The sequence below is a fragment of the Nelumbo lutea genome, chromosome 1 (assembly GCF_056320005.1).
Source record: "Nelumbo lutea isolate HS-2025 chromosome 1, American lotus-T2T, whole genome shotgun sequence".
Taxonomy (NCBI): Eukaryota; Viridiplantae; Streptophyta; class Magnoliopsida; order Proteales; family Nelumbonaceae; genus Nelumbo; species Nelumbo lutea.
The window spans coordinates 185653033-185668415 of NC_142684.1; the positions used below are offsets into that span (position 1 = coordinate 185653033).

A 15383-nucleotide genomic window follows, 5' to 3' on the forward strand; every position below is an offset into this window, starting at 1 on the left:
AATGTAATGGCAAGTTCTTTGATTGTCAATCTATTTTAAGTGATTCAAATGTAGAGGTGAAATGAAGAGGTGGAATTTCACTAAATGAAGTAGTAAAATTTTCTTGAATAACATCCTCTGGTTTCCTAACTGTACTGAAATAAAAAACCTAGAAATTATGATTAGTTCATCATTTATTAATAGCAAATCAGAGCAAAACCGAGTACAAAAAATCAGAAAAATAACTAACATGTTTGAAGTCTATTATCTACATGCTTCAAGAGTTTTGACTAGTTCAAAGAATGGAAATTTACATGCTTCAAGATTCAAGTACAAAGGTAAAAGGCATAACCTTTCTGCAGATTTATCAGTTTGATCTGGGCTTCTTGTTACTGAAACCAAAACTGATCTAATCAATTTGGGTCCATCAGGTTGGACCCAACCCATTGACAGCCCTAGCAATCAAGGTTTAAAATATTGATACAAGGCAATATGCTGGTAAGGTGTATCTGTATTAATTTTTTTTTATATATTTTTTTTCGAATCTGATTCTGAGGGACTGGTCTACCTCTGAACCACTCACCAACTCAAAACACCCGCTATAAAGCCATATCAAGAAGGCTCCAATACAATACGTATCAACCTTCATGTGATGAAATTTTGGAAACTTGCTAGCAATAGATTCAAGGTCTTTATCTAATGCTATCCAGTTCCTACGTTAATGCTTTCCCAGTCATCCACATGGTTGATAGTTCCCACTTCGAATCTAAGGATAACAGTTCTGCCTACCTGATAAAATATGACAGAGCGGAAGGGAGATACTGGCATTTTTTGAATTGGAAAAACTTGTGCCAGAAAGACATGATGACAAAAAAGCTTTGACCAATGTTAACGCGTTTATGATACCAGTTCATTGGACAAACTTTTCAGATATCATGTTCATGTCTTTTGGTATTATACTTTAACCCTTTTGAATTTTTCAAGGTACTGTTATTGTCAAAACCGCGTGAAGATATCAAGTTGGGTAAGTTTGGTGAAACGCATTATAACTGGTTAAATGGACTAACGGATAAACCAACAATAATAACAATAACAACAATACTAATTAATACTAGTAATAGTAGTTCTTTTCTCCAAATAGTTGCGCAATTGTGTTGTTTTTTCCTTCCATCCCAAACTAAATGAGGATATTGCGCAATTCAAAAGGAATAAAATAGATGGAATGTTCACCACAATTATATATACATGAAAAATTTGTATTAAATATAACTATACAATCTGCCGCATCATTTTCATCCTCAAGTTTGTTTATACGTAGACCAGGGAGATTTCCCAAGTTAAATGTTGGTCTGGGAAGTCCCACAGCTGGAAACTCTTCAATCAAGGGCAACTCATTTTCTTCCTGATCATCTGGGGATAAAATTTCAACCTTTGAATCGGATTAAATCTACAGTCTCAAGACCTGCATTATGATTGCAGCATCTTTTCTTTTTCAGCTAGGTAAAGGATGAGATTTTGATGTGTTATCTTCGTGGAAGCTAATGAAGGACCACTTTCATGTAAAGACTAATACCAGTTATCCTTTGGCTCGTATGAGATATGAGTCCTGATCTTCCTGGCATATTTTGAGCTATCCAAGTCGATTTTGCTGTTAATATACACGAGTTCATACCTGAGCAATAGGTTGAGCTAATAAAGTCCCTCATTGCATGTTGGACCATATTCATGATTTCTATGCATCGAACTTGACATTGTTAGAAGTGCAATATATACGGACTGACCCTTGGATCCTGGTGAGATCACCAAATCAACCTGAAAGAAGGAAATAGTAATCTTCTCAGCGCTGGTGAGAAAGGGCAAACTGGCCAACCTTATATTCGTGGTGGAGATGTTGATATACTGCTGCCAAAAAGCAACTCTTCATCTCTTAATCCTTTGCTGCTTTGCTGCTTATTCATTTATCAGCTTATGATGAAATTTCCATTATAATAGTTTCTCAAGGTCAAACTAACGTTGAATTTGTGCTTGTTCAGCCTGGGAGGCAGTCCTTTCCACAGCCATCCACCACTCACTATCATCGTCATCAACTTTCTGCTTGAGTATCAGGTCAGGTATAGAAAACATAAGTGGGAAGAGAAAAAAAAGTAAAATTTCCTTTTATTTTCTGATTATTCAAGTGAACTTTTATATGGAATAGTAACTAGTTAAAAGCATTCTGTTATGCGTTCTGATGAAAATTCAAATGCATTAGTGTTAATAAACCAACAAAAAAAATAGACAGACATGTTGAGATATCATTAGCAGAACTATAACTGACTGAAAGACAAAAACTGATAAATTTGATGGGGTAATCACATGGATTATGGGTCAATTGGATTATGCCACATAGAGTGTGGAATGTATACCTGTTTACCAACTATCTAAAGACTCCAGGTAACCAAGTATTCAGTTTAACCTAATTAACTATTACCTAGGAAGGGGAATTATTTCTTCAATCTAGACTAAGGAAAGTTTAGTCAATATCTAGAACAAACATGTGGCAGTCGGTTAAAGTTTAGAGAATAATAGACACAAGTAAACTTTTTCTAACCTTTTTTTTTAAGTTGCAAACAATTTCTAACCGGTTGCAGAACTTTACATTACACTCCCGCGTAAGGTAGAACAATATTATTTTCCACACTTTCCATAGTCTCGTGAAATATCAAAGAGAGTTGGAAATATTGAATTAATAAATCTAAGAATTACATCACTATTTATAGACTGACAAACCTAAATCAAATTGAATTCTAACTAATCTATCCCATTCCAACTCAAACATCTTGTCACAACAGTTTCATTTCATCCCTATCATATCTTCTAACATGCCCGCTCAAATACATGTGGATCAAAGATTTTCGTGGTAGATCAAGATTGTTGAAATGTGATGGTGTGTCTAAATCCTCCAATCCAGCTATTATGATGATGATGTGGCAAGTAATAAATGACTGAGCTGGTGATGACATGGCATAATGACAAGAACCTGCTACTTCAAGAGTCTTCATGGGTTGATCAACAAAGCTGTCAATGAGCCAGTATAGGCCAAATAGAAGATAGGCTAAAACAGACCAACAATAGATCTCATGAGGTCATCCAAAATGCCTCTATGGGCTGGCTTCTTTAGCTGATCAGATAATGGGGCACATCAGTACAATACGAAAGTGGACCAATAAGAGGCAATAAAGACTACAATGGGTTAACAGAGATGCATTGAGCCATTGATAGACTAAACCAAAGATGGGCCACTATGGGCCAAAACAAAAAATGCCACAATGGGCTGTTAAGATAGGGGGCATCAATAGGCCAGATTATAGAAGAGCAACAGTCCTTTGAAGACGAACTGATTCAACCAGTTCAACTGATTCATTGATGTGCAGTCATGTAAGATGCAATGAGCATGTTGCACCAAAGGTGTCACACAAGACAATTGTAAAAGGGGCACCAATTGCATGGGAACTTGTTATCAATGCATATAAGGGTGAAGAAAAATACTGCCATGTGTCCATGATCAGCATAGCGCGATGGATGGCTTGCATGCATCCATGGTCCCATGGAATTGGGGAACTTACTCAACAAAGCCTGAACCATCCAAAAGATAGGAACCATCAAAGGTTGGTTGAGAAAACAAATGTTTGAAGCATCCAAACAGGTGTCATAATGAAGATATAACAGAACAACTATTTGATTGTTCCATTTCCGATCAATGGTGGTGAACTGATGAAAGATAAAAAAGGGAACCAGAGAAATGTCACAGTAGGCCTGGGTATGCTAATAGAAATGGTGGATGGTGTGACTCGTAAATCTGATGGAGAAAAAGACAGAACTCTGTTTAGATGCTTCAGATGTGGATACCCATCTCATTCTGACTTGAGAATGTGCCCCGACAACAGAACCAGTGGTGGTCACAGTAAGGATGTGCCTTGGAAGCACTGGATCAGAGTTCGCCAGATGCTTTGGTCTTGGGAAAGCATAGAGTAAAAGCTCCTTCTCTGTTAGCGATGAAGTCTAGTAGTGAGAGGCTAGGTTAGTGATTGGAGAGATTTCAATGGTGAACTCAGTACAACAAGGGAGTTATGCTTGGATGAGACAAGATCAAAGGTGAAATTGGTTATTTTGTGGGAGAAGTGATAAAAGTGAAAAATGAGAACAAGAGAAAAGAATAGAATTCTAGAATGACTAAATATAAAACTAGGGAAAAGAAATGAAAGATAGGAAGCATGTCCAGAAATCAGTAAACCATACCTGCTCTGATATCATGTGTGTTTCGACTGCTGCTACAGTAGTCCGAACAGGAAGAAGAAGAAGAAGAAGAAGAAGAAGAAGAAGAGAAGAAGAGAAGAAGGGTCTGTCGAAAATCTGATGGTTAACCCATTCAGTCGACCCCCTTAATCTATATTAGATTCTAATAATGTTTACAAAGACAGAAATGCCCTTACTTAAGTGTGGGGCAGAGTAACTCTGATAACACTGCCACATAAGCAAGTTACTTAATAAACGGAAGAAGATTAAACTACCCCTATTCGGCACATCTTAACACTCCCCCTCAAGCTGGAGAATATATGTCATATAATCCTAGCTTGTTACATAGATAGTTCACTTTCCCTGAGCTTAGAGCTTTTGTAAACAAATCTGCCCACTGGTCATTGGAGCCCACATGTTCTATATTTATCTCTCCAGCAAGAACCTTCTCTCTCACAAAGTGGCAATCAACCTCTATGTGCTTTGTTCTCTCGTGAAAGACAGGACTGGATGAGATATGGAGTGCAACTTGGTTGTCACAGTACAATCTCATAGGTTTATCCATGTGAAACCCAATTTCTTGTAGGAGATTACTTAGCCACACTAATTCACAGGTAGTGTGAGCCATGGCCCTATATTCGACTTCAGCACTGTTTCTGGCCACAACCATCTGCTTTTTACTCTTCCATGTCACAAGATTTCCTCCCAGAAATGTGCAATAGCCTGTAGTAGATCTTCTGTCACTCACTGAGCCTGCCCAGTCTGCATCTGTATACCCAACTACTTCAAGTTTTCCTCTTGGTTTATACAATAGCCCACGGCCTGGAGCTCCTTTCAGATACCTCACAATTCTAAGGACTGCATCCCAGTGAGGTATACGGGGGTTCTGCATGAATTGGCTCACCACTCTGACTGCAAAGGAGATGTCGGGTCTCGTGATAGTCAGATAGTTCAGCTTTCCCACTAGTCGTCTATACCTTCCAGGATCTTCAAATACTTCTCCTGTATCACTACTCAACTTAACATTTGGTTCCATAGGGGTCTCAGCCGGTTTTGCACCTAACAGTCCTGTTTCTTCTAATAGATCAAGGACATATTTCCTTTGGCACAGATTCACACCTTCTAAAGTATTCCCAAGAAATACTTTAATGTTCCAAGGTCCTTTGTTTGAAAATGATTTTGTAGAAATACCTTTAGTTTGCCAATCCCCAACTTATCACTACTAGTGATGACAATATCATCCACATAGACCACTAATAAAATCTTCCCAGATTCTGAGTCATAGCTGAACACTGAGTGATCAACCTGGCATTGTTTCATTCCAAAACTCTTCTCTACTTCGCTGAACTTCCCAAACCAAGCACGTGGAGATTGCTTCAACCCATAAATTGCTTTCTTCAGCTTGCATACCTTACCACCCTCCCCCTAAGCAACAAACCCAGGTGGTTGCTCCATATATACCTCCTCCACTAGATCACCATGGAGGAAGGCATTCTTTATGTCAAGTTGAAGGAGAGGCCAATCATACATAACTACCAAGGAAATTAGGACACGAACGGAACCGATTTTAACCACCAGAGAGAATGTCTCCATGTAGTCCACACCATACAACTATGAGTAACCTTTAGCAACAAGTCTGGCCTTCAGACGCTCCACACTACCATCTGGCAAGTATTTCGCAGTATACACCCATTTACAACCCACAGCATGCTTGTCAGGTGGGAGAGTAGTAAGTTCCCACGTTTGAGTATGTTGAAGAGCATAAAGTTCCTCCTCCATTGCCCGCCGCCATCCAGGTGAACTAAGAGCTTCTTGAACATTGTTAGGTATGGAAATAGAAGACAAAAGTGAAACAAACTGGCGATGTGAGGTAGAAAGACGAGATAATGAAACAAAATTGGAAATGGGATGGAGTGTAAAACTACGTTTACCTTTCCGTAAGGTAATGGGTAGGTCCTGAAGGTTCAGCAATAGGAGCCATGAGAGGATCCGCAGATAAGGTAGAAACAAGAGGAGGGGCCGGTTTCGTTCGACGTGTATATACTTGTCGGATTGGTGGTCGTTCAGTGGTGACCTGCATTGGATGAGATGATGAGTCTACTCCAACAACAACCTCTGGAACTGAATCACTGACAGGAAGAGGAAGAGGTAAGAGTGAGGACAAGGGTGCTTCATGACTGGAGAAGAAGGGGACAGACTCAAAAAATGTGACATCAGGGAAAACATAGCACTTTCGGGCAATGGGATTATAACACTTGTACCCCTTTTGAGTTTGAGAATAGCCAAGGAAGACACATTTAATTAAGCGTGCATCTAGCTTGTCTATTCCAGGACAGATTATGAACAAAGCATACACAACCAAAGACATGAGGAGTTAATGGAAACGGAGATAAAGTGGGAAACAAGATGGAGAAGGGGGACCGACCATGAAGAATAAAGGAGGGCATCTGATTAATGAGAAAACATGCAGTGAGTACAACATCACTCCAAAACCTTTTAGGAACATTCATGTGATGAATCATAGACCGAGCAATTTCAAGAAGATGACGATTCTTCTGTTCAGCCACCCCATTTTGTTGAGGGGTGAAAGCACACGAGGTCTGATGAATAATGCCATGTTGTTCTAAATACTGTTGAAATGAAGTAAGAAAGTATTCACAACCATTATCTGAACGGAGAACTTTGATTGGAACACCAAATTGTGTGCGTATTTCAGCATGGAATTTTTGAAAAATGGAAAATAATTCACTTCTTTCTTTCATTAAGTAAATTCATGTCATTCTTGAACAATCATCAATAAAGGAGACAAAATACTTGTACCCATTATAAGACTCTATTTTGATTGGACCCCAAACATCTGAATGAGCCAAAGAAAAATGACTCAACATACGACTCTCAACTCTTGGACTGAAGGGCACATGACGGTGTTTACCAAACTGACATGACTCACATTGTAAAACTGACAACTGACTCAATGATGGAACCAACATCTTGAGAACCTTGAGAGATGGATGTCCCAGTCGGCAATGCCATTGTAGAGGAGTAAGAGAAGTCTGAAGTGCAATTGAAGATCCACCACCGTCAAGGTATTACAATCCACCAGCTTCATGCCCTCCACCAATCTTCTTCCCCATCTTGAGATCTTGAAAAACACAAGTGAAAGGAAAGAAGGTAACAGAACAGTTAAGAGCTTTGGTTATTTTACTAACAGACATAAGATTGAATGGAAACTTAGGTACATATAAAACAGATGATAAGAGGACAGAAGCCATGTCAACTTTACCAACACCACAGATGAGAGATGAGGACCCATTAGCAAGTGTAACAGTTTGTGATGTGGAGGTTTCAGAAAGAGAACACACCTGGAGTCCCGGTCATATGATCTGAGGCTCCAGAGTCAATAATCCAAGGAGTTTTAGATGACATGCAAGCAATACCTGATTGGGCATATGTGGCAATGGTATGCTATGAAGTAGTTTGAAGGAACTGTTCATTCTCATCAAGCGGAACACTCATCGTCTCCCTCCCAGAAGTAGATGTAGATGTGGGAGGTGTTTGGTCTGCCAGTTTACTGTCACTAATAACAACCTCGCCTGCTACAGCACGATTAGCCCATTTAGAGGGAGAGCCATGTAGGTCATAACAGAAATTCACTGTGTGTCCTTCCCTACCACAATGAGTACACTTCCTTGTAGAGTTATTTTTTCCTCTGCCACGGCCTCCCCCTGAGTCACGGCCACCCCGACCAATCATGAAATTGCTACGGCCCCCTCTGGGAGCATGACCTCCCCCTCTTGTACTATGTCCACCACCTCTAGCTGTCACAAGTGCTGATCTATCAGACTGTGTGGGGTTCTCTGTCTGTCTATCCCCCTATTCTCTGTCTGTCCCCATTTAGCTTAATTGAAGTCATTTGTACCCCTAGGTAGTCGGAGGAAATTACTACACTAGGTTTCTAATCATTGTAGCCATCTCCTATTGCTGCCATTGTACTCTTTCACAGTTGCCTCTAACACAACAGTGGAAGCACACACTTGTTCTTATTCACACTACTGCTGACTTCACACACTTACGTCACACATAAGCATCAGTTTACCATTCACTAATCACAAGTAGGCCCTCTTACAACCACTCAAAACAAATTGTGCATCACAAGCACCACAACACAGTCAAATCTGCTGCACCCAGTTCAGACTTGTTTAACACACTTAAGAGGGCATTACACAACCACAAGGAGTTCGACAAGGTCACTGAATTCAACCTTACACCACTCGGCCACTTACAGCAGCCCTAACACCACTTAACAACTTACAGCAGCCCTACACCATTCAACAGCTTACAGCAGACCTACACCATTCGGCTACTGCACACACAGCCCTTCCTAGGGCAACAATGAACCTAGTTCTCTAGGTTCTAATCAATACTAACAGCTTCTTGTAGGGTTTCTACCCAGAAATATAAGTAACACTAGAAGAAGAGAGAACCGACCTTCCTTTGAGAATATCAATCAACCATTCACTGCTGAAGTCACTTTCCTTGTTGAAGAAGGTTATGTGCAGCAGAGAGACAAGCTGTAATGTTTCTGACCTAGGGCGAACCAGTTCTCTCCATTGACTGACCAGAAACGAAGGTGAAGAGTCACGAACAATGCTGAGGTGCTTTACCAACTGACGTAGGTCAGGAGCATGGCTCTGATACCATGTTTCGACTGCTGCTATAGTAGTCCGAACAGGAAGAGGAGAAGAAGAAGAAGAAGAAGAAGAAGAAGAAGAAGAAGAAGAAGAAGAGACGAAGGGTCTGTCGAAAATCTGATGGTTAATCCATTCAGTCGACCCCCTTAATCTATATTAGATTCTAATAATGTTTACAGAGACAGAAATGCCCTTACTTAAGTGTGGGGCAGAGTAACTCTAATAACACTGCCACATAAGCAAGTTACTTAATAAACAGAAGAAGACTAAACTACCCCTATTCGGCACATCTTAACAATGTGAAATATCAAAGGAAGTTGGCAATATTGCATCAATAAATCTAAGAATTACATCACTATTTATGGACTGACAAATGCAAATCAAATTGAACTCCAACTAATCTTATCCTATTCCAAGTCAAACACTGTACTCTTATCACAATTTCATCTCATCCCTATCTTTTCTTCTAACATCTCTGTCCATCATTCAACCTTATAGGTATTCTGTCATTCTCTCTTTTTACTCTATCCAACATTCCAACTGGTTAAGAGAATTTTTTGACAGTTAGGTGACCAGTTAGAAAAGATTTACTTGACTCTACTACTTTCCAAAAATGAACTTGCAGCCACGTTTTTAGTTCATCATTTGGAGTTTTAATTTCATTAGGTATTTCACCATGCACAATTGGGAAATTTTGTAAATTTCAATCAGATATTTGAAAAATCTGAGGAAAAAGGAAAAATATTTAAAATATTAGGAAAATATGTAAATGTTAAAAATGGAATAGTTACAAACCTACATCTAAAATATTATGCCAACCATATTTCACAAATGATAAAAGATTAAAAATCTTAAATAAGCATAAATATGAACAGTTATTAACATACAAGGCAAGCATCCTTAATAACCGAATATAACTACTGCTAACTCCCTCACTTTGAGAATCTTTAGGATAACATCTATTTTGAATTGTGAGGCTATATTACTTAGTACTATGAATTTTATTATTGTAAAACTATTATAAAGAATAAGTTATTTTTAATAATTATTCAACTAAAATTTTTAAAAGAGCTTTCTACTTTGCAGGTATCAATTCAAACGTTTAGAATCAATAAAACCAAATAACCATTTTTAGTTTTATGCAAAAAAAAGTAGTTTGAGCAGTTTCTATGCCTTGCACTCGTTTCCCAATGATTATTGCAAAACTAGTGAAATTTCCCCATATTCTGCCAATAATTTGAATGTTTGCACTATAACAAATTAAATTTTTTGTTGTTATAACAAGATTTGAAATATCATGGAAATATCAAGAGATATTTGGAAATTTTCATTCCAGGATGTTTTTATTTTGCCTCTAGGGGAAAATGGGGCAATTTTGGTGAAACTTTGCTATGTTTTGGGGAAATTGTGAACCATAGTTGAAATAGAACAGATTGGAGAAATAGGATTCATGTAGCCGACCCATTGAAATATCATGGAAATATCAAGAGATTTTTGGAAAATTTCATTCCAGGATGTTTTTATTTTGCCTCTAGGGGAAAATGGGACAATTTTGGTGAAACTTTGCTATGTTTTTGGGAAATTGTGAACCATAGTAGAAATAGAACGGATTGGCGAAATAGGATTCATGTAGCCGACCCCATATAGTTGGGACAACGCATGGATGATGACGATGGTGGTGGTTTAAGCCTTAGGATGCACAGGATCACAGTTATGATGCAATTTTTTTTGTTTATTTTATAGAAATGTCTTAATAGAATTATTTTGTTCTAGCCTGAAGTAATTTTCTGCTACATGAGATGAAACCAAGGTGGTTATTGGCTACCGTGCTTAGCACCTATTAGAAAAGATGATAACAAAAAGTCCTGCCTATCTCAGGAAATAATTAGTATCAGGATGTCCAAAAGGGCACCACTATAAACTCCCTAATTAAACAGTCCAAAAAATGCAAAGTTTAATTTTCAATGACAAGAAAACTTCCAATAACTTGGGGCACCTTCCTATTATTACTAGCTACTTACCCATAGATTGTTTTCTGGCTTTGTGTGTATTATCATAACTATGCATGAACCACCAACCATCAGAATGATTGGAGGAATGTCCTTTATAATAGTTAAGACTTAATAGAAGTTAAAATGACATATTAAGAAATGACACTAGACATTCAAAATAAGAATAAATGAGTTGAGGTTTGTTACTTTGTTAGGTCTGTTGCAACTGAATGTCTAATGTAGAAGACCTTGAACAGCATATTCAAAATTTTCGAAAGAAAACCAAGAATATGAGAACAGAATTAACATGTATGGATGAATGGAGTGAACTAACCGTGTCAACAAGCTCCTGTGTCCTTATACTTTCAATGTCATCTGTCATTCTTATCGCTTCAAGCCACCACCCATCTTTCATGCAGCTATCTGTAACGTTCTTATTGCTATAAGAACTAAGCTCCAAATTATTTTCATCATAATCTTGGTGAAGGTCATTATATATCATCTCTCCAGGATGCTCCATCTGTAGCGACTTGAGTACAGCCATGGTATCAGGAAAAACATCTCCAGGGATTGGACGCAAGGGAGATCGATATCCTGGCATCATAACTCAGTGAAAAATGACCATTTATGCATTTCAAATGGTCTCAGAATGAAGACAACAAAGGCAGGTAAGGTTGTTTCTTACCTTTGCAATCAGGATCATAACATTTCTGATAATATACGGCCCTTCTTAAGTCAACAATGTACATCACTGAACCGACAAGATGTCAGACAATCATTAGCTTGTTTTAAGATCAGCACATTGAAACAAGGTCTCTGAGAATTTTAACAAAAAAATGCAACCAAATTCATCAACAACAAACAATTTTGAGCAAAATATTTCAGATGAGGCAAAAAATGTCATAGAAGTATTAATATTCTAAGAAATGAAAACTATCCAACCTTGGTGGCTAATTTTTTTTTTGGTGATCTGAAAGTTTTGTCCATTTTTATCCATTATATTCTTTATCCATTTGATCAATTCCAACTGGAGTACAGCTGCCAAGGAAAGTTGACCAGGTTTAGAACAGGCCCTGATTTCAAGCCTCAGCTCTGCATGCAAGTCAAACTCCAAGCTCAGGCTCAAGCCAGCAAGGCTATATACTGGCAAGGGGTAGCAATGGGAAACCAATTACCTATATACCAACATAATCACCATCTCTGGTTAGCATGGTCTGAGTCCTTGCCTGGTTAGCTGGTCTTCACTGGTCCAACCCCTAATCCAGTCAGATAAACAGTACGAATCTTGAAATTTATGGGAGATAATAAAGCAAATACATTTTTCTATTTTTAATAAGAATTTGATAATTTCTGCATACCCAAGTAGTTATGATCATTTGGTAAGTCTGGGTCTTCAATAAAGATAACCTCTGACATATCCAGGACTGAACCTGATAAGACATGGAAATGATGCATACTATAGGATCCAGGTAAGGGTATACATGGGCACAATCCGCTTACACCACTATAATTGGGAAAGGTTAGGACATATTAGGTCCAAGTTTCAACTACAAAGTACACACGGACAGAAAATTCTTGTTCACTGTAATTTGACTTGGCCCAATGAGACTTTATCCCAGAGGCTGCCCAAATGGACCAACAGGTATAGACAGCTCAGTTCAGGTCCACCTGAAGTAAGTTGGCTATTGGCCACATCATAGGTCAAAATTCAAATTCAAGGCACATAATTTATCGGGACAAGCCAACATTTCTATGCAGCCAATTGACAGTCCAATGCAACATCAAATTAAATCATGATACATGTTTCAATAGCTTCTATTGAAACATACCAAATGTTTTAGTATCATAAAATTCTGATCAACAAAACAAAATAGATGCTAATTATATTTTTTATTTCAAAACCATTTTCCTATCTTTCCCCATTTCGAGAAAGGGTGTATTACTAAATGGGAAAAAAATCAATGCCACAAGAAAAGTAAGGAAGAGGCCCAACATGCTAAAAAAATCAGGAATATTTTTTATGCCCTCTCAAAGGCTTTATTGTGTTGATCACAGCATAAGAAAAAGAGATCCATTATTACTATTCATTGATCTTTGCAGAGGAATTGACCAGATTTATGCAGAAGGCAATTTTCTGATGCACTATCTTCTTTTCTTATACACACCATGAGATGCTTGGATACTCAAGACATGTACAGGTTTCCATTGAGGCAATCTTAGGTCTTAGGATTAGCCGTGCTAAGAGTTAGGTGGTCTTAGGATTAGCCGTGCTAAGAGTTAGGTGTTCAAGGTGATGTTCCAAGCATGGAGAGGCTGGTGGATACTCTAAGATGTTAGCATGGTTCAAAGTATTGATACTCTTGATATGCAAAAGTTGTGTATTGAAAGATCATTTTGATCGAAACACAATGTTTTTTTTTTAACTTTATTGATTTGATAAAGTGACAAAAGGCATGATGTGACAGCTATTAATGATCAAACTAATTTGAAACACCTAATTCCATTAATTCAGTGTATTGGTCACTCTGAAAATTGATATGTATTGGTCAATACTCACTGATAAGTTTTGATATTTTGGACCTTGGATGTCAGAGAGGATCCCTTCCATGAAGATACTTAAGCCTTCCCTTTAGGGCCAATTACAAGAAGGTTAATATGAGATCCAGTCAGGATGGTTTGGCAAGAAGATGGACGTTAGGAAATGTCTTATCCATTTAAGGCAGGAAAGAATGTAATGCCCTAGCAAATAATCTATTTTACTACACTCTACTCTTTGCTATTTCTATGGTTGTAGCAGAAATGCGTGTGTGTGTGGGTGGGGGGGAGGGGAATTTTTTTTGGAGGATGATGTCTTGAGTGATTTTTGGAGTGAGGTTTTCATCCCTAAATGTAGAGGTGAAGTAAGACTCGATCCCCACAAATTGATGGAAAAAGTTCTACTAAGCAAATGACAAGTGGAGATTTTGATGCACAGAGGACAAATTACAGTGTTAAGCCATAAGAAACAAATATGGCCATAAAGAGCATGGTTAGGAAGCTAGGGTACTCTTGTCTAGTGTATGAGGGGTATCCTAACCAATTTTATATTGTTCAGGAAGTTCATACATTCAATGTTTATTGGGTATGGTTAGAGGGCCCTCACCTATCCCATTGAAAATTTCTTTCTTTATGTGGATCTTGATCTTGGACTAAGATTTTGACAATAGACTCACATAAATGAAACAAATGCTCACAAGAAGCGGTGGATCAATCCTCATTTTTGTTACCTTGTGAGTTCTCTTTACATTTATGGTCCCACTTCATATGTTATTCAGAAAATACCCAGTAACCCCCAACTAACTTACCAGATTCAAATTAATTGTGGCCTATGTGAGGCACAGTAGAGGGGAGCATATTGTGCATAACGTGCTATCTTTTGTGGTTGTTAGAGAATAATAAAATCTTTTTGTGGTGGATATTATTAAAGGCTTAAGAAAATGGCCTTGGCACATCAGCCATTGGATCAAGATAATTTTCTTGTTACTTTCTCAGATGCAGAACATTAAAATTACTCACAATTATTGAAAAGGTAACTAGATGGCCAATAGCTTAGCAAAGCTAGCTTGTATTAACGGTTTTGATTCTTACTTCAATAGTTTTGATGATTTATCTCCAGAAAATCAGAGGCTGGTTTGAGAGGATGGTTTTGGTTTTCCTTTCATATGCTGTAGATAGGTTTTATTTAATTTTCCTATCGAGACCATTAGACATAGATGTATTATATGAGCTTTTGGTCTCCTTGTATAGGTTTTTGCGAGGGGTAAGGTTTTTATGTCCCCCTCATAGGCTTTTTGTGGTTTTAATTAATAAAATTTAACGGTACCCCCCTCCAGGAGTAAAGTTTGGGGCTAAAAGAGGGACCTCTCCTAATAGCTTAAGCTTTTAGGTTGAACAGTTACTTGAGATGGTATTGGAGCCAAGTTTCGATCCTGGGACCTATGGGTTATGGTCCCACCACGCTTGCACCCCTTTGTGAAGCAAACTACCAGAAAGGACCTAAAGGTTGCTCTCTCTCTGGTTGTGACTAAAGGCTGGCCTCTTTGTCAGCTTGATGTTGAGTGTGCGTTCTTACATGGTGACCATGAGGAGGTCTAATGGCTCAACCAACTGGGTACATTGATCCTTGTCAACCCAATTATGTTTGCAAGATGCATAAGTCCATCCATAGACTTTACCACGCACCTAGGGTTTCGTATGAGAGTTTGGGTCAACTCTTGTTGCATTTGGATTTCACATTTCTGATTCGGATCCTTCTCTCTTTATCTATCATCATGGAGGCATCACTAGATTGCTCCTAATTTATGTGGACGATATCATGATTACAGGAACTAGCAGCTCCTTCATTTCGTCTCTAAATTTCTCGGTGGCTCCTTTGAAATGAAAGACACCAGGCCACTTTCCTAATTTC

At 38.3% G+C, this 15383-nt stretch overlaps 1 protein-coding gene and 1 long non-coding RNA gene across 9 annotated transcripts in view; one reads left to right on the forward strand and one right to left on the reverse strand.

Moving 5' to 3' along the window:
- Positions 1-1052: 1052 nt before the first annotated feature.
- Positions 1053-15383, reverse strand: part of LOC148879796 (DNA primase) — a 71187-nt gene continuing 56856 nt past the window's right edge. For 6 of the 7 annotated variants that reach the window (XM_088961502.1, XM_088961497.1, XM_088961498.1 and 3 more), the window contains 3 exons: positions 11622-11687; positions 11271-11530; positions 1053-2070 (listed from right to left, as the gene is read on the reverse strand). In XM_088961502.1, the coding sequence (XP_088817628.1) occupies positions 1987-2070; positions 11271-11530; positions 11622-11687 (410 nt within the window). In that variant the 3' untranslated portion in view covers positions 1053-1986. Of the gene's footprint in view, positions 2071-11270; positions 11531-11621; positions 11688-11878; positions 12029-12111; positions 12193-15383 lie in introns of those variants that run through there. The other variant, XR_016104331.1, reaches the window with a different exon arrangement.
- The window catches only part of LOC148879797 (uncharacterized), a 52844-nt gene continuing 38800 nt past the window's right edge, over positions 1340-15383 (forward strand). The window contains exons 1-3 of one of the 2 annotated variants that reach the window (XR_016104333.1): positions 1340-1479; positions 2013-2085; positions 11447-11604. This is a non-coding gene — a long non-coding RNA (uncharacterized LOC148879797). The remainder of the gene's footprint in view (positions 1480-2012; positions 2086-11446; positions 11605-15383) is intronic. The other variant, XR_016104332.1, reaches the window with a different exon arrangement.